This window comes from Abrus precatorius, unplaced genomic scaffold (genome assembly GCF_003935025.1).
Source record: "Abrus precatorius isolate BTA unplaced genomic scaffold, Abrus_2018 Scaffold11, whole genome shotgun sequence".
NCBI lineage: Eukaryota > Viridiplantae > Streptophyta > Magnoliopsida > Fabales > Fabaceae > Abrus > Abrus precatorius.
The window spans coordinates 11,183,671-11,209,975 of NW_020874303.1; the positions used below are offsets into that span (position 1 = coordinate 11,183,671).

A 26,305-nucleotide genomic window follows, 5' to 3' on the forward strand; every position below is an offset into this window, starting at 1 on the left:
ACAAAATAATGTGCACAATAGCTGTATTTATAGTCTTGAAAAAGTTAACAGAAATCAAAAGATAAATCAAATAATGCATAAAAACGTATTAATTATTCAGTGCACAGTTATGGCAGCATCCCATTAAGATGTATTTTAATTTTAACATATTTTATTGGTCAGTTGTGAAGGGAATATGTGCTTGGTGATGTTACCATAACCACCACTAGCGGAAGTAACATCTTTCCTTTACGGATTCCGGCTGGGATAAAGGTGCTGGCAATGATATGGCTCTACGGGGGCCACATAACAAACAAGTGGGAATCATGGTGATCTAAAGATAAATACACCCCTTATGCTTTTAAATTAATAATAATAATAATAAATTGTTTAATTTCATTTCAATCCTTTTGTGTAGGTGAAAATTATATCTTTATAATAAATTAACAATAAAAAGATATATTAAATGGTGTAAAATCATATTTTGTACCTCTAGCATGAATGAAATTTTTTTTTAAGCACATCCCCATAATTCTTAGGATTTTACCTTTCAAATTCTTTTTGTGAAACTCAATTTGGAAGTCATTTCCCTACTTTTGATTCAAATCTCACAAGCTGTTCAATAAAAAATTCTGTAGAATTTTTTTCTTTCTGAAATTGCATGTTGCAACAACTTTCTCTTAATTTATGGAAAAATCTATATGTGAAAAATCCTTTCTTAGTCATGTTTCTATGTTCTAGGTCATATTAGCTTTCTAACAAGCTATCACAAGCTTGTTTTGAACTACAATTGCACCTTCAAAAGACTGAACTAAGTAAGTATTTCTTCCTAAAATCCTGACTAGACTAGATCAGCATAATGAGTATTGGAAATAATGAGCATGAAATTTAATATGGAGGCTCATTTTTAGAATCCTTGATGATTTATCTTTCAAACAAAACTAGTTTGACTTAATTTGGATGCTAAATTATCAACTTATACTCCAATCATGTAAGTGCTTCAGTTTTGGACTTTATTGTAATACATTAGTCTTACTCTTGTTCTCTGGAAAACTTTAAATCTCCTAACTGCATGGTAACTAATTAAAACTATTTCTTGTTGTATTATCTTTCCAAATAGTTATCTTAAGTTCAGTTGGACACTGTATGACTCAATTATGCCCAATTTGGAACATATTTGTACCTCACATGCTTTATTTGAATCCAAGCGCTTGAGTTACGAGAGCAATTGCAAGAACTATTTGACAAAGACAATTGTCAGCCTCTCTAACATGAGTGGAGTCTTTTTTTCTCATCAAAATGAGTTACTCTTTAAGGTGAGGGGGAGGAGAAAACTTTCATATGACTCAGGTTAAAAGTTAAGAGAATGGATAAGAATATATTTGGTAAAATTGTGAATGTTGTGTATGGTGGAAAGATTTTGAGAATTCCTCACAATGTTGATTTTATAGATATGTATTTGAAAATAAGATTGATATGGTGCACATATGTGTGTGAAATTTTGTTTTACAACACTATACTAAGTACACCTAAGCACTTGATTCTTGATAACTTAGAAAAGGATATGACCTCATGATTAAACTGTTGCTTTGGCAATCCAATGAACCACCAAGTCCCATGATTTTAAATCATGCTAATAAGTTTCATTACCCTAATCTATAATTTTAGTTAAAACAATTAATCGAAAAGCAAAAAAATTGGATAATTAGTTTACAAGATACTTCACTAATGGATGAAAAAGGAAATAGAAAATGAAGCATCAATAATTAGGCATCTGATCCTTTAGAAAATTTAATTGAATGTGATATGTGATGGCTCATATTTTGTTCCCACATTTATAGTCTTAGTGCATCCTTCACATGTCTTTTCATTCCCTTATTTCTTCCATTTAGTGTGTTTTTGCATTTTGCACTTTAATTAGAAATTTCTTGTAAATACTCATATTTTTCTTTTCTAACCTTTGTTCACTAATTTGGCCATAACTTTTTCTGTAGATATCCTTTTTGGCTGATTCTTTTTGCATTGGATTCCTTACATCTGGGGCTTCAATTTGGACATTTGGATCATGCTGTTTGGAGTTTGGAGATATTTTCTACGATTTTTAGAAATTTAGACTTTTAGTTTGACTTTTTGTATTGATTTTGTTTTGTCTTTCTTTTTCCGGTTTTGTTGAATTTATTTTCGGCCAGCCTTGGCCCATTTATCTTATTCTTTTAGGAGTAGTATTTATAGAGGCCAGGGGCTGATTTAGAAGCACCTCTAATTCATTTTTTCATTTTTCCAGTTTTGTAGAACTTTCCCGCTTCCAATAAACCTCTCATATTTTTACTCATTCTTCTTCTTCTCTTGCACCTTTACATTCTGGATTCATATTCCTCTACAATTGAAAGGCGATTAAGTTTCTGCAATTTCAAGATGTTTTCTTCTACGTTTCTCCTTCAATTACGTTGCCAAAGTCCAGATCGCATTTGTTCAAGACGTTTATGATTGCTCTGAGTTTGTTTTCTGATCTTACAATTTTGCAATTGCATAGAAAGTATGATTCGATTGAATTGTGCCTCGTTCTTGATCGACAAGCAATTGATTAATTGATTGTTGTACAGAAAAGATTTAAACAAATTCGGTATAATCACTTACGTTTGTGTTTTATGTATTCTAGATCTCAGTTTTTATTCTTGATTTTGGTTTGATTGTAATTGATTACCTACATTGCAATTTATGTTTTAATTTCTCTGCGATTTAATTCTTTTTCTGCGATTTAATTCTTTCTCTGCAATTTAATTCTCTACATTTAATCACAAAACTCCCCCCCCCCCAAACATACAGCATAATTGATATTGAAACAATATGCATTTGCATCCTTGTGAGAGATGACCTAGGTTGCTCCCTAAACTGCATGTTTTTAAGAGGAATCTAGTTACTTTTGATACCACTGCGACATGGATATCAAAATTGGTGCCGTTGTCGGAGATGCATTTTGTATTGTTTTGATTCAATGGTGCATTGTGTTTTTTGCATTCTGTGTTTGAAAAAGGACCTATAAAATTGATGCCCCAAACATCAAAGACCTCACAGAAAATAATGGGCTGCTGACGCATCTCATGTCTCCTGATAATAGTCCCTACCGCCTTCTGACATATCTCACAGTGATAGTCATATTTTAATACATCTTTTTCTCTATGTTTTTGATTTAATTGAGTCTTTTTAGTATATTATTTTGATGTGTTAGTTTAGATTTGTGTTGGTAAGTCATTTAGGATTTAAATTTAAATCTTTCTTAATTCCCGCCATAAATTCTTGTTTTGACACAGTTTCTTGAAAAGACCATATCTGGAGCTACACTACTCGGAATTGGACAAAATTGGTGTCCCTGGAAAGATAAGAGAGAGATCTACAACTTCTCTGTTGCAAGAAGAGCCCAGTTAGAACATCTTCAGGGCCAAAACTGCGTCACAATGTTGCGGTCCTGCAATGAATTTTTCAGAATTTAGTTTTATTGTTGACATTACTTAATTAGGGTTTTAGGAACCTCGTTAGGAAGCTGGGCCTTAATTAAGCCCAATTATTTTGTCTTTAAATAGGGTTTATGATTTTGCGTGGGGATCTTCTTCCCTCTTTTTTGCCTTAATTTTCAGAATTTTAAATAAAAGCTTTCGTAAGGATTCCTCTCGTCTCCCTCTCTTTTATTTTTGAAAACTTCATCCCCTTCTCTAATTGGTCGAGCAACATGATTATGAAGCAAGGCTAATTCATCAATTGGTTCAAGGTTTCAAAAACTACATTGCATTCGAGTTTCAAAATAGGTTTTATCGAATTCCTCATTTCCTTCCTCTTTTCTAATTAGGTTAATTACGTTTTTCATGATATGGAATTTTCGTTGCATCCTAAATAGAAAGAATAGGTTAATTTCAGATTTGAATTAATTGGATTCACCTAATTTAATCAATCAATTGTTCTAAATTTTGTTAAAGCATTGGGTTTGCGATTGCGGTTCTTGTTTTGATGGAATTCATAATCTAGATTTAGATTTTAGGGTTGTTGATGCGCATTGAATTAGTGTGATTGGAAATTCGTTGGGATTATATTTGTGTGAACGACAAGAATTGCATTGTAGGGATTGAGATCTTGAATTGGTTGAATTTCATAATCCTTAATTTTCATTTTTGTTATTTTGTCGTTTAAATTCAAAACAAATCTTCCCCCAATCTAATTTGAAATTGCATGATGGAACTAAAAATAAAATGCATTTTATGTCCTTGAGAGATGACCTAGGTTTGCTTCTTGTATTGCACAAATTTTTGAGAAAATCTAGCTTGTTTGATACCATTGCGACGTGGTTATCACACAGCTCTCAAAAAATCTGGCTGCATCTCTGAAAATGGTGGGACAATAAAATTTGTTGTCCAATACTCTCCTAGCTGTCCTCTGCGGTCGAAAATGGCCTCCTACAAATGTGCCATGACAAAAATGCAGAATGTCCTGAAATTCATAGTCAGGAACACATCAACGGATAACATGGTCATTACAAAACTTCCACAGATAAGGATCATCCCAGACATAATATTTAGTATTACTTTTCAATTTATCAACCTGGGATCTAGATGCATCAGGAGGTACAACAGAAGTAACCAAATAATTCACAATATCAGCAAACCAGGGAATAGAATCTATAAAGTTCAGAGCAAATAAATAATCATCAAGAAAACTATCACGAATAGGTAAAGGGTCAACAATCCCTTCAATACGACTCAAGTGATTAACAACCTAATTCAACACACCACTCCTGTCTTTTATCTCAATATCAAACTTCTGCAAAAGAAGCATCCATCTAATCAATCTAGGTTTCACATCCGGCTTCTTCAATAGGAATTTCAGTGCAGCATGATCTGTAAAGACAATTATTTTGGAGCCAAGCAGATAAGAACGAGATTTATCTAATGCAAATACAATAGCCAGCAGCTCCTTCTCAGTGGTGGTATAATTTATCTGAACTGCATCAAGAGTTCTAGAGGAATAGGCAATAACGTGCAAAAATTTACCAATTCTCTGAGATAATACAGCTCTTAGTGCAAAGTCGAAGGCGTCACATATCAACTCAAAGGGGAGCTCCCAATCTGGTGGCTACATGATAGGTGCTGTGGTGAGTCTCCTCCTCAACTCCTCAAATGCCTCACACGAATCAGTGAATAAGAACAATACGTCTTTCTGCAGAAGACTGGACAGTGGCAGAGCAATGGTACTGAAGTCTCTGATAAATCGCCTATAGAAACCTGCATGTCCAAAGAAAGAACGCACCTCCCGCACAAACACGGGGTAAGAGAGAGAGGAAATAACATCAATTTTTACCTTATCAACCTGTATTCCCCTCTCAGAAATAAGATGTCCTAAAACTACACCTTCCTTTACCATAAAGTGGCATTTCTCATAATTAAGCACAAGGTTAGTTTCAACACATCTTTCTAGTACCCTGGTTAAGTTATACAGACATGAATCAAATGAAGAATCATAAACAGTAAAATCATCCATAAACATCCCCATGCAATTATCAATTAAATCAGAAAAGACACTCAACATACACCTCTGAAAAGTAGTAGGTGCATTGCATAGGCCGAATGACATCCTTTTATAGGGAAAAGTGCCAAAAGGACAAGTGAAAGTGGTCTTGTGTTGGTCCTTAGGAGCAATATGAATCTGCATGTAACCAGAAAAACCATCTAGAAAATAATAATGGGATTTACCTGCCAACCTCTCAATGACCTGATCAATAAATAGGAGAGGGAAGTGGTCCTTTCTAGTAGCCTGATTGAGTCGCCTATAGTCAATACACACTCTTTATTTGTTAGCAACTCGGGTGAGGACCATCTCATTTTTCTGGTTCTACACAACAATACCACTTGGACATGTGAAACCCATTTACTGTCAGAAATGGGGTAGATGATTCCAGCCATCAGTAGCTTGGTCACCTCCTTCTTCACTACATCCAGAATGGTAGGATTGAGTCTTCTTTGGGGCTGTCTCACTGGCCTAGACTCATCCTCCAAGTGAATCCTGTGCATATATACAGCTGGACTAATTCCATGAATGTCATTCAATGTCCAACTGATAGCTTTCTTGTGCACCTTTAGGACTTGCAGTAGCTTCTCTTCTTGGTCCTCTAGAAGGCTGTTGGATATAATCACTAGGAACTTCTGCTCTGCGTCCAGATAAGCATATTTAAGGTGCTTTGGCAGAGGGCTCAACTCCAATGAAGGTGGCTGCTAAATAATTGATAATGGAGGTTGTTGGGCTGCAGCAACCATGGATATCACAGAATTTGGATCTGCACCTGCAATGGAAAGTAAAACAACAGAAGATATGGCAGTATTAATCTCAGCACAAATGAAACAAATGCCACTATCACAGGTGCAGTCTGGTAAAATATCTAAATCTAAATATGAAAACTGAGACAAATTAAAATCTAAATCTACATCTACATCAACAGCATCTACAACAATATTAGAATCTATGACATCAATATCAGAATCAAAATCAACATCAACATCAGAATCAAAAACAACATTTCTATCCAATACATCAACTAGAAAAACAGAAAAATTAGAACACTCTGAAAGCATCGAATGGCTCTCAGCTGGATGTCTCATGGTATCAAAGATATTGAAGTGAACTGTGTCATCTCCAAACTCCATGGACAATGTGCCTGTATGGACATCAATCTTGGTCTTCGCAATCATCAAGAATGGTATACCCAGAATCAAAGTCGAGTTCTCATCCTGCATATCAAGAATGTAAAAATCAGTTGGAAAAATCAATTGGTTAACTTTTACCAACACATCTTCAAGCACTCCCAAGGGCTGAGTTGTGCTTTGGTTTGCTAACTGAATAATGACGTTAGTTGGTTTCAAGTCTCCCAAATACAACATCTTCTATACAGCTGATGACATAACATTGATAGAAGCTCCTAAATCCAGCAAAGCACTAGTAAAAGAGGACTCTCCAATTGTGCAGGGAATGGAGAAAGTTCCTGGATCACCACATTTCTGTGCAAGGCTAGATTGGGACAAGGATGAAACTATCTGGACTTTCCTCTTCTTCAAGTTCCTCTTATAAGTACAGAGCTCCTTTAAGAATTTTGCATAACGAGGAATCTGTTTAATGGCATCCAACAAAGGAATATTAATCTCCACCTTCTTGAAAGTATCCAGCAACTCTTGGTCTATTTCTACTTTCTTTGATGAAAGAGTTCTAGATGGGAAAGGAAGGGGAATCTGCTGCTACTGCACAAAATTAACCATAAACTGATAACCTCTTGTTAGACTGCTTCTATAATGCGCTAATAACCTCTTTTATCTAAACTACAACAACTAACAATATAATCAGCATTTTATCTATAAAAGTAAGATTTAAGTATATGATTATAACTCTAACGTACATGAAATTATAGACTTATCAATCCCCTCATACTTGAGATTTGCTTGCCCTCAAGCAAAATTCCTGACGAAAGAATAAAGGAACAATTTGAAACATATCATCACAGCAAGGAACCCAAAATAATAGAGACATAAAGAACAAAAGAGTAATATCACAGAGTGTAGGTAATCAAAAGGTATTTTAAGAATTTCATATTCCCTATCTTCTTACTCAAACATCAAATTGTGGTACTCTACTCCCTTTTCTTTCTCAGTGTATAAGGACAGAAAGAGATAATGCTTAGCCCCTCTAAGAAGAAATATACTACCATAGGCTTAACCATAAACTGACTCTCCACTAAATCAATTTAATGCAATTAAAAATCATGAGGTCTTTTTCAAGTTGTAATGTGGCCAAAGGGTTATAATCATTAAGGTGAGATAAATAAAAGAAATGATGCACAAAGGGTTAATTAATTAAAACAATTACAAACACCCCCTAAGTTTATAAATGAAGCTTTTGGAGTAATAATTTTATATTTTCACTTTCAATCACTTTCTTTACTCCTCTTTTCTTTCATTCATATGTAATCCATCTTTCTTTTTACAATTTTTCATTCTTTTTTGCAACTACACAAGAGATATAGAGAAGAATTTTACCAAACAATCCAACAACTCAATGGCTCCATTCGTAAACTCAAAGTCATTAAAAATTTTATAATTTCAAAGCAAGGGACCAAGAAAAATTAATAAAGCTCAAAGTGGGTAACTAGTTGTATTTGTTTCTCAAAGCATGCTGAAGCCTAAGAAAAAAATAATTCTAATATGTCTCAATCATATTTAAAATATACAATCAAACGAAGTAGCCTCAAATCAGTTACAAGTCAAGTTCTAGAACACAAATCTAAAAGGGATAATCACACAAAATAATGAAGAAAAAGGGTATCATTAATTAATTTAAGGAAAAGCAAATCTCAATAAAGGCTCAAAACTCACATGTGTGTGGTAAAATTTAACAGAGAGCAAAAAGTTAGAGCTTTCACAAATTTGTCATTTCCTAATTAATCCAAAACTCAATAGAAATCACTCAACATGTTCTTTTATTTTTAAAAAAAATTAGGTTCCTTGGAATAAAATTTTCAAATTTTCCAAAAAAAAGGGAGCATAAGAGATTACTTAGGGACAAGTAATAATGGAACCCCTTCTCATACTTAAAGCATAACATTGTTCGTAATGTTTAAGAAAATGAGAAAGAAAGTGGAGGCAAAGAGGGCATGAGAAATAAAGAAGAAAGAGACTCCCTGATCGTGAAGAAAACTATCAAAGCTACTACTAATCATATAGCACGGTCATGCTAGATGAGGAGGCACACTCGTGCATAGATGAAGAAGACCTAGAATCTAGATGCAGTTGTTAGCACAGCAGTGCACCTTACAAGCATGGGCGTGCATGTGGAATGGGCACATCCAAAAAAAGTCATCATGATGATCGTCTCTCTTTCTAAAATTCATAATTAATTCATTATAATTCTAAAAATTCTAACATAAATTTGATGCCTACAAATTTCAATTTGAGTAATGGTTTTTGCTTGCAAGTCACACATTCTATTGTAGTAGATTTAAGTCGTGGTTTCTATTTACATGTCACACATTGTCCTATTTCAAAAGCAAACTCTTAGAAAAATTATAACTTACTCATTTAAATCCAAATGTTATGAAATTAATGGAGCTGTTCTCCTATATTTATTTATTTATTTTTTCAAGCAAAAATATATGTTTAGACTTGAGGTTCATAAGTCACTCTCTGAAGAAACAAACTTCCTCTACAAGTTATAGGATTTTACTTTTCACATAAAAGTGGGTTAGAAAATTCATATCTTTCTTTTTCAAATATAATTACAATTTAAACAATTACAAAGTCTTATACGATACACAATTTGCCTCTGCAGGTCATAGGATTCCTTCTTTCTAACAACTTGATATAAAAATCATAATTTATTTTAATTCAAATTTTACTGAAACCTATGAGAAATTAATCTTAATATAGTCTTTTATCTAAATAAAATATTTCTATAAATATTTCCAAACCAGTCGTAGAAATTTGTAAAATTTGCAATTTAACACCTAAATTTTTTATTATTTACAAAAACAACCTTTTACCAAAATTTGGTGATTTTTAGGTTGGTTAGCACGTTTTCCTATACCTCTAAGTCATTTTTCAAGTCTTAATATGGTCAAAAATATTCCTTTGATCCTATCACGCATGTAATCAAATATTTTAAAATTTTAAAGTCCACTTTTGGTCAAAACTATGATATTTTCTTATTTAAAGATTTAATCTTTTCAAATTTATCCTAATTTGTTTGTCAACTTTATATATTTGAAATGGTCTAAGTTCCCAAAGTGTGTAAGGTTCTAAAATTTTTTTTCTTAGTTACTTTCTATTTTCTGGTTATTTTCTACCAATTTTTTTGAAAATACATTTAAATTGTTATTTAAATTTAAAATAATACTGAAAACTCCATAATAACATAATCAAGTATTCTTACCTATGAGAATAATTTTTGTGATTTTAGGAATTTTCTAAAATTAAAAATAACATAAAACATTTCTATACTACTTAAAACTTCCAATTTTCTTTAAAATTTGTGAAAAATTCAATTTATATCCAACCAAAGAGGAAATCACAAATTTTATTTCAATAATAATATAATCAAGTCACACAAACATCAACCAAAGGTTAAAAATTTAGTTTATGCATTTAAAATGATATTTGTAAAAACAACATAATCTAAGACCAAAAATACTCAAATTTGCAGAAAATTCCTAAAAAAGATTTCAACAATTCTAAAGCATGAAATCATATATACTCATATATCATGAACATAGCACCTGTAAGCAATGTCATCAATAAAATTTTCCCTAAACACCCTTTTATAGTTTGTTAGGATTTTTCTATGAAATTTTCTATTTTTGTTGGTTTTAGGAATTTTCTTAGAATTTTTTGTCAAACCAATTTTTAATGTCATACACCAATTAGGACCATGAAATTTTTATCAAATAAAAAAGGCTAAGAGTTTTCTTTGACTTCAACTCATATAGCAAAAGTAGCCCTTAATTTATGAACTGCCCTCCTTTACTTGATTTTTGTTTTGCTTTTGTGAAGATGAAAGTGGGTGGTTGCCTCCTCTCCCTTTCTTATTACTATTTCATATATTTTGGGTTTCCTCCTTACTCCTTGAAGTCAGCTATCTCACATTTAAAAACAGCACCTAAGGGATTGAAGTTTTTCTACTTAATTGGTTGGTGGGGTATTAGTATTTTGTCTAGTCTTTCTTTGAATTTTTCAAGTGTTTGGTTATGAAATAGGTCATGGTTGATGGTGTGAGATTCCTTTAGTATGTGTTTGTTATCATCAAAGGGTTGAAAGGGTTCGAATTTGCTAAAATAGGAAAATTTTGGCAAAGTGTTCAAAGTTGCTCCTTGGCTTTTATGTGAACTTTTCTTGACTTTCAGTTTGCATAGACTTTTTCAAAATTTTTCTTGACTTCTTGTGTGATGGGGTATCTGGCTATATAGTGGATTATTATTCCAATATTTTTCTTCATGAAATTGGCCCTCCATTCAACTTCCTTCAATGTGTAAAGTGGCCTACAAAAGTTTGCACAAGGTGGAAAAATTTGGCCTTTATGATGTCATTTGGTTTGTCTCTTATGTTTGCTTGTTAGCTCTTAATTCTCTTGCTAATCAAGTTTGATTTCCATTCTCTAATTATCATCCATTAATGGTCAATTTGAGAAAAATTTAGTTACAATTTAGTTAGGCTAATTGGATAGGAATATTGCATTGACCCAAATGTATTTCTCATGGAGTTTTGGTAGACTAAGCTTCCTCTCCCATTGGTGTAACACTCTCTTTTTTATTCCTTTGTTTTTGGACAAATAGGAATTTTGGCATAGCATTTCACGCTCAAGAGAGATATATCTCGCTCAAGTTAGACAAATATTTTTGAACTAGGCTTTTTGGAGTAAGCGAGAAAGGATAAAATCACCCTAACTGTCTTCTTGCCCAGTAAAGAAGTGGCTTGCTCAAGTGAGAAGGGCTATCGCCTAGGCAGCCTCATAGGAAAATTTAGGAATTCTCTAAACCTATTCTAGCTCAGGCAAGAATACCTCTCGCCTAAGCAAGAATATTAGAAAAAGGTTAGAAAATCACTATCTGGTTTTCTCATTTAGGCTAGAAGGATCTCACTCAGGCAAGAATGAGCTCGCTTAGGCGAGAATGCACTTGCTCAATCGAGAGCTCGCTCGCTTAAGCAAGAATGCACGGGTCAGAAAGGTATTTAAGGGAGTTTGCATTGAAAAATTTTATTTTACACCAAAAGCACCTCTCCCTCTCTATTCTCTTCATTCTCTCCCTCTCCCTTCTCAGAGAAAGCCTCCCCTAATCCTAAATCTTTTTCAAATCTAAGCTTGAAATGTCGATTTCACTTAAATCTAAGTAAGCTTATTGAGTTTTGCTCTTGAATCTCATTACTATTTCTTTATTATCTCTTTCCATAATAGTACTTTATATTGTGATATTAGGTAGAACTTTGGTCTTTGGGTAGTGTCTCTGGTCTAAACATGAAGTCTTAATTTCATTAAATATCAAATTTCAGAAAATGAGAAAAAATAAAATTTCATTCAAAATAATTTTTCATCATACATAGTTCATTAAAATATTTCAAAATAAGGATGGTTACAATTTGCATCAAATCGTTGCTATAGGACTTAATGAGTACATCAAATTTCTCAAAATAAATTCATAAGTCCTATAGCAGTTTCATCCATCCTTCACTGAATCCAGTGCTGATCATCTTGGTCGCCTGAAAAATAAATGTAAGGGTGAGTACTCTACACTACCTAACACACACACAATTAAACATAGAGTCTTACCTCACACACACTTCACGTTATTCATAATACATTTTACATAAGTATAAGTACAAACAACAAAGTTCAGCAATTCATTTCAATTCACAACAGATGCACTCATAACACCAAAATATTTTACATGCGTGCATTCACTGCACGCAGCCACGCTTATTGTGACACTGTGATCACAGATTCACACCATGAACGGTCGCCGGTTACCCCTCTTCACAGATACCGCGTGGGCAGTCATGAGTTACTCAGTAAAGGTAGTAGTCAAAGGTCTAGTCAAGAGGAGAGTGTGTGGCCTGTGGTGCACCCATGCCCACTGTTAGTGTCACCACCACTCTCTTTTCCCCAAGGTATTTCTACCGTCCTCATCTTCTACACCTCCAGTGTATTGCTAAACCATTCATAACATCATTACAATAACATTCAACATGCCCCACCCCACTCACACACATTTCCATTACATACAACATTCATTCATAGAACACGCCCCGATACCCATAATCATTCATAACACTCGACACGTATGCCCTTATTCCATCACACATCAATTTCAACAAAGTTTACGTTTACATTCAACATGCCATCTACACCTATTTCTAACCATTTACGTTTTCAATCATTGACATACACACACATTCACTCACATTCTCAATCATGGGTATGTCAACCTTACAATCAAACTACATTGCAATATTTAGCAAAATAGACGATAAATCAAACACAATGAGATAGGGTAGAGTCCCCCCTTACCTCAAATTGAAGAATCACACACAACAATGGTAGAAAATGTTCGCCACACAAGTTTCGTCCCTAGAACACATAGAAAACTCCATAAGAACTCAAAGAGAACCCAAAAAATAAAGAAGAGGGATGAAGACCAAAACCCTAACTATTAAAACTCACCTCCAAGCGTCTCCAACACGAATCTAACCTTCAATCTAACTCACGAACGGCTTTGGAGGCAATTTAATCAATGGAATATGGTTTGGGATGGAGAAGATCGAAGAAATTTTGAAAGTAGATATAAGAAATGAGGTTCCCCAACCTAAACCCCTTTAAATCCCCTTCTGGTCGCAACACTCTCACTACAGCGAGACTGCACCCAGAAATGCACCCCAAATTGTCGCTTTATCGCTACAACAAGAAGGCGACAGTTTCACACCTTCCTCTCAAGGCTCTCTCGCTACAGCGAGAATACCCCTGTATTACACCTTTAACCTATTTTTCATCCAAATAGTCCAATCCAATCATATACAAATACATTTATACGCATCCATATGCATTTATACACACCAGCATTCAACATTCATCATCATGCACTCAAGTGCAAATTCTAATATTCATTCACATCATATACACACACACACACACACACACACACACACACACATATCAATAATCAATATTATAAAAAATTTAGGGCATTACAGAGCTCACAAATAACTTAGTCTCAAAGACATATTTCTAGGTAAGGAGAGTTGATCGCAAATCCTGACTCCTATTTACCTATTTTTGGCTTAGAAATTCAAAGTCTCTTGCTTAGGATGACATGTAAAACCTATAGGTATTTTCATTACTACCTAAGTAAAGTTTCATAATAAGAATTGTGAAAAAAGCCAATTTTTTAGAAGTTCTACAACCTTATTAGTAATTATTATGTATCAACAGATTTGGGGTGTTAATTAATTTTTTAGGATAATAAATGTGGCAGGAAAATGATTAAACCTCAGGATAGATGATTTTTATTAAGACCGAAAGAGTATGATCTCTGACAAAATATTTATGAACTGTGCGACTAGTCTTAATTTGGTGGTGTCTGACCTTTGGTGGATTGTATTGGGTTTATATTGATATGTTTCCTGTTTTATAATATGTTGGATTGAGAAGTTTGATTATTGTGTAAAATTGATGCAAATAGTCTAACCATCTTTAAATTATGTGTGAATTGGATGAAGTTTGAATGTTTGTACTTTTACACATGTTTTGTTTAATAGAATGATGCGAAAGAGAAGAAGGAAAATATGTTATAAGTGAAAAGCAAAGAAAAGAATTGGTGTGAATAATTAGGAATGTCTTAGAAGAATATGAGAAAAGGAAAAAAGGAGTAACTAATACATGTGTCATAAAAACAGTGATTGACACGTTTATAATATGTGTGTGGTAATACATCGACGGATGAGATTATAACACATACGTTATAATTCATTGATTAGTGTGATTGTAACACATGTATTAAGACAATATTGATTAATATAAACAGTATGATTTGATGTGCCACTGTTGATATACTATATGGATAGTTCAACAATACACTTGGGGTATAAGGTCTAAAGTTTATTATGAAAATCTAAGGGAATGAAAGTGGTAAATATTGTTCACTGATCTATACACAATTAATAGTTTGACGCATTTATAAGCCTCACATTCATTTCTTATTTTAACTCCTAACTCTCAAGCCCATGTTAGTTGTGTACCTATTTTCTTTAGAGTTAATGATGTGTTCATTTAACTACGACGTTCCTATCTGTTGGGTGTGATGTTGTATGATGGTTGTGGTGTAAAATGACTTGAAACTATGTATGCATAAGCTGTGTGATTGATGTGTAAAGGTTTTATGCATGTTGTGTGTGCGTTAGAGGATTTTAGTTTATCTTGAGCTGCAGGATATCTCGTTGTAGCAAAAATGAGTCGTCCAGAACAAGGCACTTTGTAACTCTCTCACTGCAACGAGAAAATTTTTGCTGCAGCGAAAATGACTTACAGAAAAGGGTTCCATTGTTTGGTATATCTCGCTGTAGTGAGAGTATCGCGAATTGAGGGGTATTTAAAGGGTTTTGAGCTAAAAACTTTCATTTCTCACCAAACCACTATTTCTTCTCACTTCTCTTCTTTTCTCTCACCCTCTTCACTCGAAGAAAACCTTCTCAAGGCCAAGCTTCTCCCAGATCTAAGTGAGAACCTCTACCTAGTGCGGATCTAGGTGAGTTTTAGGGTTTGGTTTCCTTGTTTCATCCCTTTTTTCTTGATTTTTTTCTCAAAGGTCTCTATTTTATGGTAATAGGAAGATCTGAGGACCTTGAGCGTTATCCTCTCTTGGAAACACATCAAAATTTTGATCTAAGGAAATCTTGTTCTAGGTAAAGGGAGCTTACCTAAGCTGGCCTTTTCGTTCACTAAATGTTTAGACCTTTATGTGTATAAGTTCATTTTAGCTGAGATTGAGTTAATGTAGGGACAAACCCTAAGGTAGAATACTAAGTAGTTATGTGATTGACTGTGAAAGTAGGAAAATTATGCTAAGGCATGTAGGTTGAAATATTTAATGGGATGGTAAAGTATTTAAAATAAAGCATGAATCCTATGTGCTAAAATGAATGAATGAGTGCTGATAGGAATGTGGATTTGTTGCTGTATATGTATGTGCATTGCCAGACATAGCTGAGTTGTTAAATACATGATTGTGGCTAAGTTGTATTATTATGCTGAAATTTATCATTCTAGTGCCTAGCTGCATATTTAGATAGGGTAGGCATGTATCGATCAGATAACATGTTGAGTTGTACTATGCTATCTAAATCCAGATACTAGGATGGGTTGCTCCCAGATTGGAGATTTGTAGGTTCCTTCTGGATTAGTAAGGTTGTGAACCGGTTGGAACTAAGCTGTTGCTTCTTGAGTTATATGAGTTGCATTGTCGTGCTGAGTGCTGAAAATGTGGAGATAATGAGTTGTATGAATGTTTATATTCACAACTTATTTCCATAACCATGATGGTTATTTCATAAGCTCACCGTTACATTCTATCTGTGTTGGTGTGTGCGCATCGTGCAATGATCCTACGATGATACGTGAGTAGATTGATGAATTCACTTTTGCTTGAGGACAAGCAAAAGTTTAAGTTTGGGGTTGTGATGAATTCACTTTTTATTATATTTTCACTTGCTTTTTTGGTGCTCCTTAATAGAAAAAATGGACTTAGATAGTGCAAATAATATAGAAATTACATTTTGAGTAAATATCATAGGTTTATTAATTTTTGGTTAATTTGCATTTAATTACATAGATATAGATTGCAATTTTAATTATCTTAATAATTTTGCAGAGTCCCTAAGTTAATTTTGAGAAATCTTGGCCCTTGGATGAAAGTTGCCCCCAAAGTAGCCACTTTTAGGAGCAAAAGTGGCAACTACAGCAAGTCTGGGCATCAAAGGTTTCAAAGTAGTTACTATCAAGCCCAAAAGTGGCAACTCCAGAAGCTCCAGGGACGCTAATTTTGAAGCATTCCTGCGCGTGGCCACTATTGGCTCTCATAGTAGCCACGCGCACCAAAGTAGCTACTATCAAGCCCAAAAGTGGCAACTCCAGAAGCTCCAGGACGCTGATTTTGAAGCATTCCTGCGTGTAGCTACTATTGGCTCTCATAGTAGCCACGCGCACCAAAGTAGCCACTTTCAGCACAAATAGTGGCAACTCCAGAAGCTCCAAGACGCTAATTTTGAAGCATTCCTGCGCGTGGCCACTATTGGCTCTCATAGTAGCCACGCGCACCAAAGTAGCCACTTTCAGCACAAATAGTGACAACTCCAGAGAAGTGGCAACCCTTCCATCCTGCGTGTGGACACTTTCAAGGCCCAAAGTGGACACTTTCAAAGGAAAAAGTGGACACTTTGGTGACATGTCATCCACTATAAATAGATTTTAGGAATTAGGGTACGGGACTTTTGACACTTTACACAATTTTTCTTTGCCAAATTGGGATAATTTCTTACGACATTGGAGTCTTGGGTGACAGCCAAGGGTCCTCTATAGGTTTTAATTTCCAATTTCTCTTTTGATTTTTCTTGAATTTACATTAATGATGTTTACGTTCTTGCATTTCTTTCTCTCATTTGTGAAGCCCATCCATATGGATGGCTAAACTTTCTTGTAATTCCTAGTCAATGCACATGAATCTTGAATTCTTGGAGTTAATTGCAATACAAATCTTTCTTTCCTTGAATTTATTAACCCCAATCTCTGAATGAAATGGAATTTGCATGAAGGGAACATTGCTTAATGAACCCTAATTTACCTAACGAAATTCTAAATCAAAGTTGCTTAATTTTGATTAATCCTTGAGGTTGCTTAATCTTAGGAATAGAGATTGGAGCCCATTAAGATGCTTAATTTTAATTGGGATGTTAAAGTTAGTCTTCGCTTGTTAGATTAACTTAATTCAAGGAGAAGAAAAGGGATTATTGAATCATTTGGAAGAATAATGATGGAACTCATTGCTTGACTAGGGATTACTCATTTTAATTGATTGAATTTCACTAGTTTACATTTTGCTCTTGATTAAAATCTGGAAATTAACAAACCTCCCCCCAATTTACTTGCTTTAAAATATATGTTCACACTTGTTCGATGTATGTTCCCAACCAAAAATTCCTTGGAGATGACCTAGGACAACACCCTAGTACTGCATTTATTTCTTTGCATATTTGATGAGGATTAATGACAATCTTTTGCATGATGAGTAGCTAAATTCGTTTCATCAAATTGGCGCCGTTGCCGGGGAATTATTGGTGCTGAACTTATGTTGAACATGATTAGTGCTCTGTTTTTGTGTCTTGCATATTAGTGTGTTTGTTTCATTTTGAGTTTTTGTGTTGTGTTGAAAGTCATACGAATTTTGTGATCTGTTTCTGCATTGCTGTTGCATGATTTTCTGCATCATTTCCTTCATTCAAGTGTTGCAACTTATCAATTACTCACTTTCAATTTTCTGCACTCATTTTGCTGCATTTTCTCTGTTTTTCTGCACTTTTACTGCAGAGAGATTTTAAATTGTTCTTGTTATTTCATTGACTCAATTTGCTTTCAATTTAGTTAGTTGATATCTAGTGCATGACCCGATCAAACCCTGGAGATTTGTATCCATTAGACCAGGAGATTGATAGGACTTTTCATAGGGACATTAGGACACATAGGGATCACTCTGAACACTCTAAACCATCATCTCCTACCGCATCTTTGCAATTTGTGACACCAATTTCTGTTTACTCTTCTACATTTTCACTTGACTCTAGTTTTGGAGCAATGACAAGTGATGAGAGGACTCTTAAGGAGCTAGCTGCACCGGATGTCACATACCAAACATTGTGCATCCAATATCCAGATGTGGATGCCCCTTTTGTTTTGAAAACTAGATTAATTCACCTTCTACCTAAATTCCATGGTTTTGCAGGTGAAGACCCTCACAAACACTTGAAGGAGTTTCACATTGTATGTTCCACTATGAGACCTCAAGGTGTTCCGGAGGAGCATGTCAAATTGAAGGCATTTCCATTCTCTCTTATGGATTTGGCTAAAGATTGGTTGTATTATCTTCCACCTGGCTCTATTACAAGTTGGGACACCCTCAAGAGATTGTTCCTGGAAAAATTTTTCCCTGCCTCAAGAGCTGCCTCAATAAGAAAGGAAATATGTGGTATTAGGCAGCTGGAAAGGAAAAGTTTGTATGAATATTGGGAGCGTTTCAAGAGACTTTGTGCTAGCTGCCCCCATCATCAAATAAGTGACCAGCTCCTAATCCAATACTTCTATGAGGGCTTACACCCAATGGATAGGAACATGATAGACGCAGCTAGTAGGGGAGCCCTAGTTGACAAGACTCCCGCTGCCGCTAGAAACCTCATTGAAAATATGGCAACTAACTCTCAACAGTTTGCTACAAGGCAAAATTCTCTCATGTCCAGGAATGTCAATGAAATTCAAACTTCAGATTCACACAAGCTAGAGCATAAGCTAGATGAGTTGGCTTCTATGGTGAAACAGTTGGCATCCATCCAAAAGAATTTTGCTGCATATACACTTCCACCTCCATCCATTCCAGTAATGCTTTGTGGGATTTGTTCATCTACGGATCACTTCACTGATAGTTGTCCCACATTGCAAGAAACTGAATCTTCAGAAGGTAATTCTCAAGCTTATGCTACTAATATTTATGCTAATAAATTCCCTTTTCAGCAGCCGCAGCAACAACAAAGATGGGATTTATCTTCCAATAGATATAATCCCGGTTGGAGGAACCATCCTAACTTAAGGTGGGGAGGAAATGCACAGCATCAAGGATCTAGCCAACCATCCAACAACCATTTCCAACCGCATCAAGCTAGGCAAAGCAAGCCATATTCAGCCCAACAACATCACCATCCATCATCTCCATCTCAACAACACCATTAAACATCCCCTTCACTAGCTCCTGCACCTCAAAAGAGTGAGTCATCTTTGGAAGACCTTGTGAAGCAACTCACCATGAGTAATCTCAATTTCCAGCAACAGAGTCAGGCCTTCCAACAACAGACTCAAGCAAGTATCAAGACCTTGGAGAATCAAATGGGTCAACTTGCTTCATCCCTAAAACAACTTCAATCTCAAGGTTCAGGCAATCTCCCTGCACAAACTGTAAAACCCAAAGAATGTGAGTGCCATTACCTTGAGATCTGGTAAGGTGATGCAAGAGCCAGAAATGCCTAAGAAGAAGGATCCTAGTCGCGCTTTAGCTGCAGAAGGTGAAGGAGGAGAGATCAAGAGTCAAGAGCAGCCTGCACCTATGCCCACACCATGTCAACCAAAAGTGGTAGACAAAGAGGAGAGGTTCATTCCTATTCCCTTCCCTCAAAGAATGGTTCAGCCCAGCAAGAAGCAAGAAGAGGTTGATAAAGAAATTCTGGATACTTTCAGAAAAGTTGAAGTCAATATCCCCTTGTTAGATGCTATCAAGCAAATCCCAAAGTACGCCAAATTCCTTAAGGACTTGTGCACTCATAGAAGGCGGCTAAAGGGTAATGAAAGAGTGAACATGGGGAGGAATGTATCAGCTTTTTTTGAGAGGCAGAAAACTTCCATGCCTGAGAAATGCAAAGATCCAGGGACGTTTACTATTCCCTACATTATAGGCAACAATAGGATAGATAATGCCATGCTTGATTTAGGTGCATCTATTAATGTTATGCCTTTATCTATCTTCACATCTTTGTCTCTTGGACCATTGCAGCCCACAGGTGTCATCATCCAGCTAGCAAACAGGAGCACAACACATCCAGCTGGACTTGTGGAGGATGTGTTAGTGAGGGTGAATGACCTCATTTTTCCAGCTGATTTTTACATCCTTGACATGAAAGAGTCAATGGATAGTGTTGCACCAATCATTTTGGGAAGACCGTTCTTAAAGACTGCGAGAACGAAGATTGATGTGCATGCCGGATCACTTACTATGGAGTTTGGAGACAATGTTGTCCGCTTTAACATACTGGATGCTATGAAGAACACTCTGTTTTCCACATTAACCATCTTGATAAATCAATAGATGATAATTTGTCTGAATTTTAAGGAGGAGACTTACTCCTTAATTTTTCTGATTATGTAGATACTTCCAATTGTGAATCGTGTAATAGTTCTTCTCTGTGTGGCATTTGTGCTGAGATTTCTGATTATTTGAATGCAAATTCTACTACTTTCAACGTTGATAAACCTGAAAATTCCATAGGGTTGGAATGTGATGTATTGAGTACAAGTACAGTTGAATCTAACGCCTTTGGTTTGAATATTGCAGAGACTTTGTCAAATGAAAGTGCCAAATCACTTCCTTCTGTGGAGCAACCTCCCACATTAGAGTTGAAGCCCCTACCAGAACATTCTGAGAAGCTCCTGGTCATTATTTCCACCAAGCTTGAAGGCGATCAAGAGAAGATATTGTTGGAAGTAATTAAAAGGCACAAGAGAGCTATTGGATGGACTTTAGCTGACATTCCTGGTATTAGCCCTCTCTTGTGCATGCACAAAATTCTGTTAAAAGGGGGGACTAAACTAGTGAAGCAACTTCAGAGGAAAAGGAAGCCAAACTCCAAGAACTAGAAGCGCTGCACTTAGGAGCATATGAAGACTTAAGAACCTACAAGGAGAGAACTAAGCAGTATCATGATAAATTGATAGGTAGAGGAGAGTCCTATGTAGGTCAAACGATGCTTCTATTCAACTCATGTCTCAAGTTCATGACTGGAAGGCTGCATTCCAGGTGGATTGGTCCATCAACAGTTACACAAGTATTTCCTAATGGTGCAGTGGAAATTAAGAGTGACTCCACTAACAAATGTTTCATAGTGAATGGACATCGCCTGAAGCATTTTTTGGAGAACTCAGTTCTCTTGGAGGAGATTGAAGAGGTGGATGTGTACTCCCCCATCATTTCCTTCAACCAAGACCCCTGTCATCAGTAAATTACTTTGCACGTCAAGCTAGTGACGTTAAAGAAGCGCTCTGTGAGAGGCAACTCACACGTGAATAAGGATTTTTGCTCTTTCCCTTTGCATTCTTTCAATTGAGTTTTTGTTTTTATTTGTTTTCATTTGTAGGTACAATTCAATTTTGTGTGAATTATTTTCTGTGGACTCAGAATTTTTGCAGGGACTGTGGCAGCAGCAAACTCTTTGGGTACTTATTCATGCTTGGTACAAATTGTTTTTCGTGATAGTGGTCACTTTCATAAGCCATAGTGGTCACTTTGGCTCAAGGTAAGCATATTTCTCTCTGTAGTTCCCACTTTTAAGAGTAAAAGTGGCTACTTTGACACCTAGGAGGTCAATAGTTTGCGCGTGGACACTTTCTAGTCCAATAGTAGCCACGCGCAATTCACTTTGCATTTTGGGGCTCACTGTAGTTACCACTTTCTTCGTTGAAAGTAGCCACGCGCATATGCTCACAAAGAGGAACTCTCTGAAGTTCCCACTTTGAAGCCCCATAGTAGCCACGCGCAAACTCAATTTGAATTTGGGCTTACTGTAGTTGCCACTTTCTCACTTGAAAGTGGCCACGCACACTTGTCCCACAAAATAACCCACTGGAGTTCCCACTTTGAAGCCCCATAGTAACCACGCGCATATGCCCACACACACAACCTCACTGTAGTTGCCACTTTCTTCCTTGAAAGTGACTTTAATTTCACTAATTGTTGCATTATGATCCTTGAGCTTAAAAGCCATTTTCTACTATCCATTGGATTGCTATACATAGTGAACGTATGCCACACCATTCTCTGTGCTTAATTGTTCTTGTCTATACCATTTGAGCTCTATGTTTGTAGGCTATGTACCATGATTGGAATTGGTTGCCCTCTGAGTCATATGTAGCACTATACACCCTTTTGCACACAAATTACTTAGGATGGTATCAAATTATTTTGCAGCCCCTGGTTTGATTGTTTGCTGTTGTGTGTTACTATGAAGGTTGACCCAATTTCCCTGCACTACCCATTCACATATTCTTTCTTCTCTGCAGATAATGTCAAGCAATCCTAGAAGGAACTTTGAATACATCATCTATAAAAAGGGGGGTGAACTCTTTGTCCCTGTTTTGCATTTATTTCTCACTTACATTTCCTCATTTCTATTATTCTCTTTTCCTTTTAATCTAGTTCTATTTTGTATTTTGCTTTTATGCTCTGATTGCATTTCCCATCCAACCCATACTCATTCTCATTTTTGTACATATTTCCATTCCTAACATTTTGAACATATTTTCTTGCCGGGTGAATTGTGCTCACATTATTGCAAGTTCTTGTCACCTTTACCATGGTAGTGAATTGGGCCTCTTACTTCTTTTCTGTGTGCATATTACATGTATTGTTGCATTCATCCTCTAGAACTTGCCATGTTTCTTAATTCAATATGCATTGTGCAATTTTTCATCTAGATGATTGAGGCCTTCTTTGCACATACCCTTCCCCCCACCCTTGCACTTCACTTCCCTGTTCCCCACTTCTTGCTTTTGCCAAACTTAGTCAACAAATTTACTTCCCTTTCCTTAATAGAGGTATTTCTTTTGAGTTGCCTCAAGATTGAGTGCAAGAAACTAAGTTTAGGGTGTTGATTATGCTTGTAGTTGCTTGAGGACAAGCAATGTCTTAAGTTTGGGGGTGGTGGACAACATACATGTTCATAATACATGACAAAAAAAAATAATAAATAAAAAAAAATGATTGTCAAAGTCCATGATATCACAAAAATATGAATGAATGAAAAAGGAGAAAAGAAAGAAAGAAAAATATAGCAAGGCATTTGAGTTGAAAAAGGATCTCCACATAAGGCAAATAAGAAAATTAATGTGGTGAAAGAATGCTTTAACCTCTTAAGCTACATCATTTAAGGTATTCCACTCTAGTTGTTGCACTAAATCACTCAAAAGAACTCCCTCCTCTTGAGTACCCACTTGATCTTGTCACCCTCCTTGGTTAAAATTTGAGCCTATCCTAACCCCATTTGTGACTAACAAAGCCCTCATGATAGGTGGTTCGTTGTATCTAGGCAAAGGAGATTGAGAATATGGGCAAGCCTATGGTAGGGTGAGGCTAAATGCATGGATTAAGGGAAAACACTTAGCTTGAAATGTTGTTGAGTGATGAGTGAAACACCACCTTGTGAGATGGATAGTTTCTTTGCATTATGTGAGTTACATGAAACCTTGCTTGATTCTTTTGTTTCAATTTTGTGGGACTTTGCATGGAATATTTGACATGAATATGATTCCTCTGTTGAATGAGTCTATGGTTGTGAAGATGTTGCAAGTGCTAATTAAAGCATGAAGTTGGAATGAAAATCTCTAAAAAAAATTTTGGATAAATCCAACCCTCTTCATTTGCTTTGCTTGAATTTTGATTTGCTTGAGGACAAGCAAAAGTTTAAGTTTGGGGTTGTGATGAATTCACTTTTTATTATATTTTTACATGCCTTTTTGGTGCTCCTTAATAGAAAAAATGGACTTAGATAGTGCAAATAATATAGAAATCACATTTTGAGTAAATATCATAGGTTTATTAATTTTTGGTTAATTTGCATTTAATTACATAGATATAGATTGCAATTTTAATTATCTTAATAATTTTCCAGAGTCCCCAAGTTAATTTTGAGAAATCTTGGCCGTTGGATGAAAGTTGCCCCCAAAGTAGCCACTTTTAGGAGCAAAAGTGGCAACTACAGCAAGTCTGGGCATTAAAGGTTCCAAAGTAGCTACTATCAAGCCCAAAAGTGGCAACTCCAGAAGCTCTAGGACGCTGATTTTGAAGCATTCCTGCGTGTAGCTACTATTGGCTCTCATAGTAGCCACGCGCACCAAAGTAGCCACTTTCAGCACAAATAGTGGCAACTCCAGAAGCTCCAGGACGCTAATTTTGAAGCATTCCTGCGCGTGGCCACTATTGGCTCTCATAGTAGCCACGCGCACCAAAGTAGCCACTTTCAGCACAAATAGTGACAACTCCAGAGATCGAGATCTAAGTCACCAGGTTCTTCAGTAACCTGAGTACCCGTAATATGTTCAAACGTCCATCGAGATTATCTCCCAAGATAACCGTGGTTATGGTACGTAAACAGGTAGGTCAATGCTGCCAGAGTCCTCACAGTGGGAAAAATATATATACAGAGGGTATGATGGATTCTACTTGTAGGAAAATCAAAAGGATAGTATAAGCTAATTCCATCTCCATCATAATAATGTCACTAGGTACATCATTTACATATACAGCAATCCTAAAGAAACAAAGTCGCTGATACTCATTAAATACATAATTAAGTCTATTAACTATAGAACCATCTACTAACTAATCCTCTTGGTGGGTGTTATCATCTTGGTTCCCTGAAATGTTTACGTAAGGATGAGTCTCTATTTTTATTACTAAGCATATATTTCACAAATAATTGAATGATACAAATAAAAAAAAATCATACAAGCATCATATAACAAGATCATTAATCATCTAATTTATTCAACTTAGGTTTATTACTTTCATTGCCCTGGGATCCCTCAAAGTCTTCCTTAGCATAGATAGTTGCTAGATAGCCGCAGTTACATGGATACAATGTGTGCCAACCTAGTCCCTTTTAGCAAAAGTATAGTCAGGAGTATTAGTCAGAAAACGAGTATGAGGCATGTGGTGCTCCTACTCTCACTTGTCTTATGCAATTTAAGAGGAGCATCCACCACTCTCATTTCTCCAAGACTTCTCAATCTTCTTCATTTTTCACACTCCTAGTGTATCTCTGAATATCATATCCTTTTCTCATTTCATTTCTCTTTTCATATTTTCTATCTCATTTCTCTATATTTCACTCTAATTCATTAGTACCTCATACAATCAATCAATTATTGTCGTAAGTAGGCCACCCTTGGACTCAGTTCATAACATGCATGCATATACATATACTCAAAATAAGAGTCACATACTTCATCAAACATCACAGAACATAACAAAAGCATATTATCATCCAACACATACTCAAATCAAACATTTTCATAAATACAAACACAACAGTTCTTAGTAATAAGATAGAACTCTCTTTACCTTAGAAAACTAGTTTCGGTGACAAGAAAGCAAGTGAAGAATGGTTCACGGACCAAGGTAGTTCTACACCTTATATAAAAGAGTATTCATTTGAGTAAAGAGGAAACAAAGAAGATTGAAGTGAAAATGAGATATTCGAGCTCTAAGATACTCACCAACAATTCTGTAGAGTCAAAGTTTGAGCTCAGATTCGGTGAAGTTTTAGAGTTTCTAAGACTTTTATCTATGATATGGAAGAGAGAGTTCAAACAAAAATGATAGAAGAATGTGAGTTGTGAAAGTAAAATGAAATTTCCATACTAGAAATCTCTTAAATACCCCTCAGCCTTGCGCGCTCTCGCTTGGGTGACGAATCCATCACCTGAGCGAGATATGCAAACAATGGTTCTCTCAACATTTTATGGTATGCTCATTAAGCGAGCTCCATCTCTCTCAAGCGAGATGGTGACTAGAGAGGGCAATATTTCTACTATGAGTCCTCGCCTGAGCGATTCAGCTCGCCTGGGCTAAATCTTTGCTCGCCTAGGCAAGGTGACGGTTGAGCTAATTCTATCATATCTCGCTTGAGGGAGAATCATCTTGCTTTAGCGAAATTACCCTGAAGATTCTTTGTACCAACCT

The 26,305-nt window shown here is 35.7% G+C and overlaps 1 protein-coding gene and 1 non-coding gene across 2 annotated transcripts; both read right to left on the minus strand.

Moving 5' to 3' along the window:
• Window positions 1–4,319: 4,319 nt before the first annotated feature.
• Window positions 4,320–6,899, minus strand: LOC113855618. Its single transcript, XM_027487250.1, has 6 exons — window positions 6,305–6,899; window positions 5,871–6,172; window positions 5,105–5,670; window positions 4,758–4,984; window positions 4,570–4,646; window positions 4,320–4,424 (listed from the first exon to the last, which is right to left on the minus strand). Exons 1-6 carry the CDS (start codon window positions 6,897–6,899, stop codon window positions 4,320–4,322), a joined length of 1,872 nt encoding a protein of 623 aa, XP_027343051.1.
• An 11,859-nt stretch (window positions 6,900–18,758) lies between these two features.
• On the minus strand, window positions 18,759–18,863 carry LOC113856697. Its single transcript, XR_003502928.1, has one exon. It is a non-coding gene; the product is annotated as a small nucleolar RNA R71 (small nucleolar RNA).
• Between the last annotated feature and the right edge of the window lie 7,442 nt (window positions 18,864–26,305).

What these genes read in the sequence shown, in the direction of transcription:
- LOC113855618 (XM_027487250.1), bottom strand. Translation starts at nt 6,899, where the DNA reads ATGTTGTATTTGGGAGACTTGAAACCAACTAACGTCATTATTCAGTTA. An exon ending in TGTTTTACTTTCCATTGCAG is followed by an intron (nt 6,173 to 6,304) that starts GTGCAGATCCAA and finishes ATCTGGACGCAG; the next exon opens with AGCAGAAGTTCCTAGTGATT. An exon ending in CTGATGCATCTAGATCCCAG is followed by an intron (nt 4,425 to 4,569) that starts GTTGATAAATTG and finishes GCACATTTGTAG; the next exon opens with GAGGCCATTTTCGACCGCAG.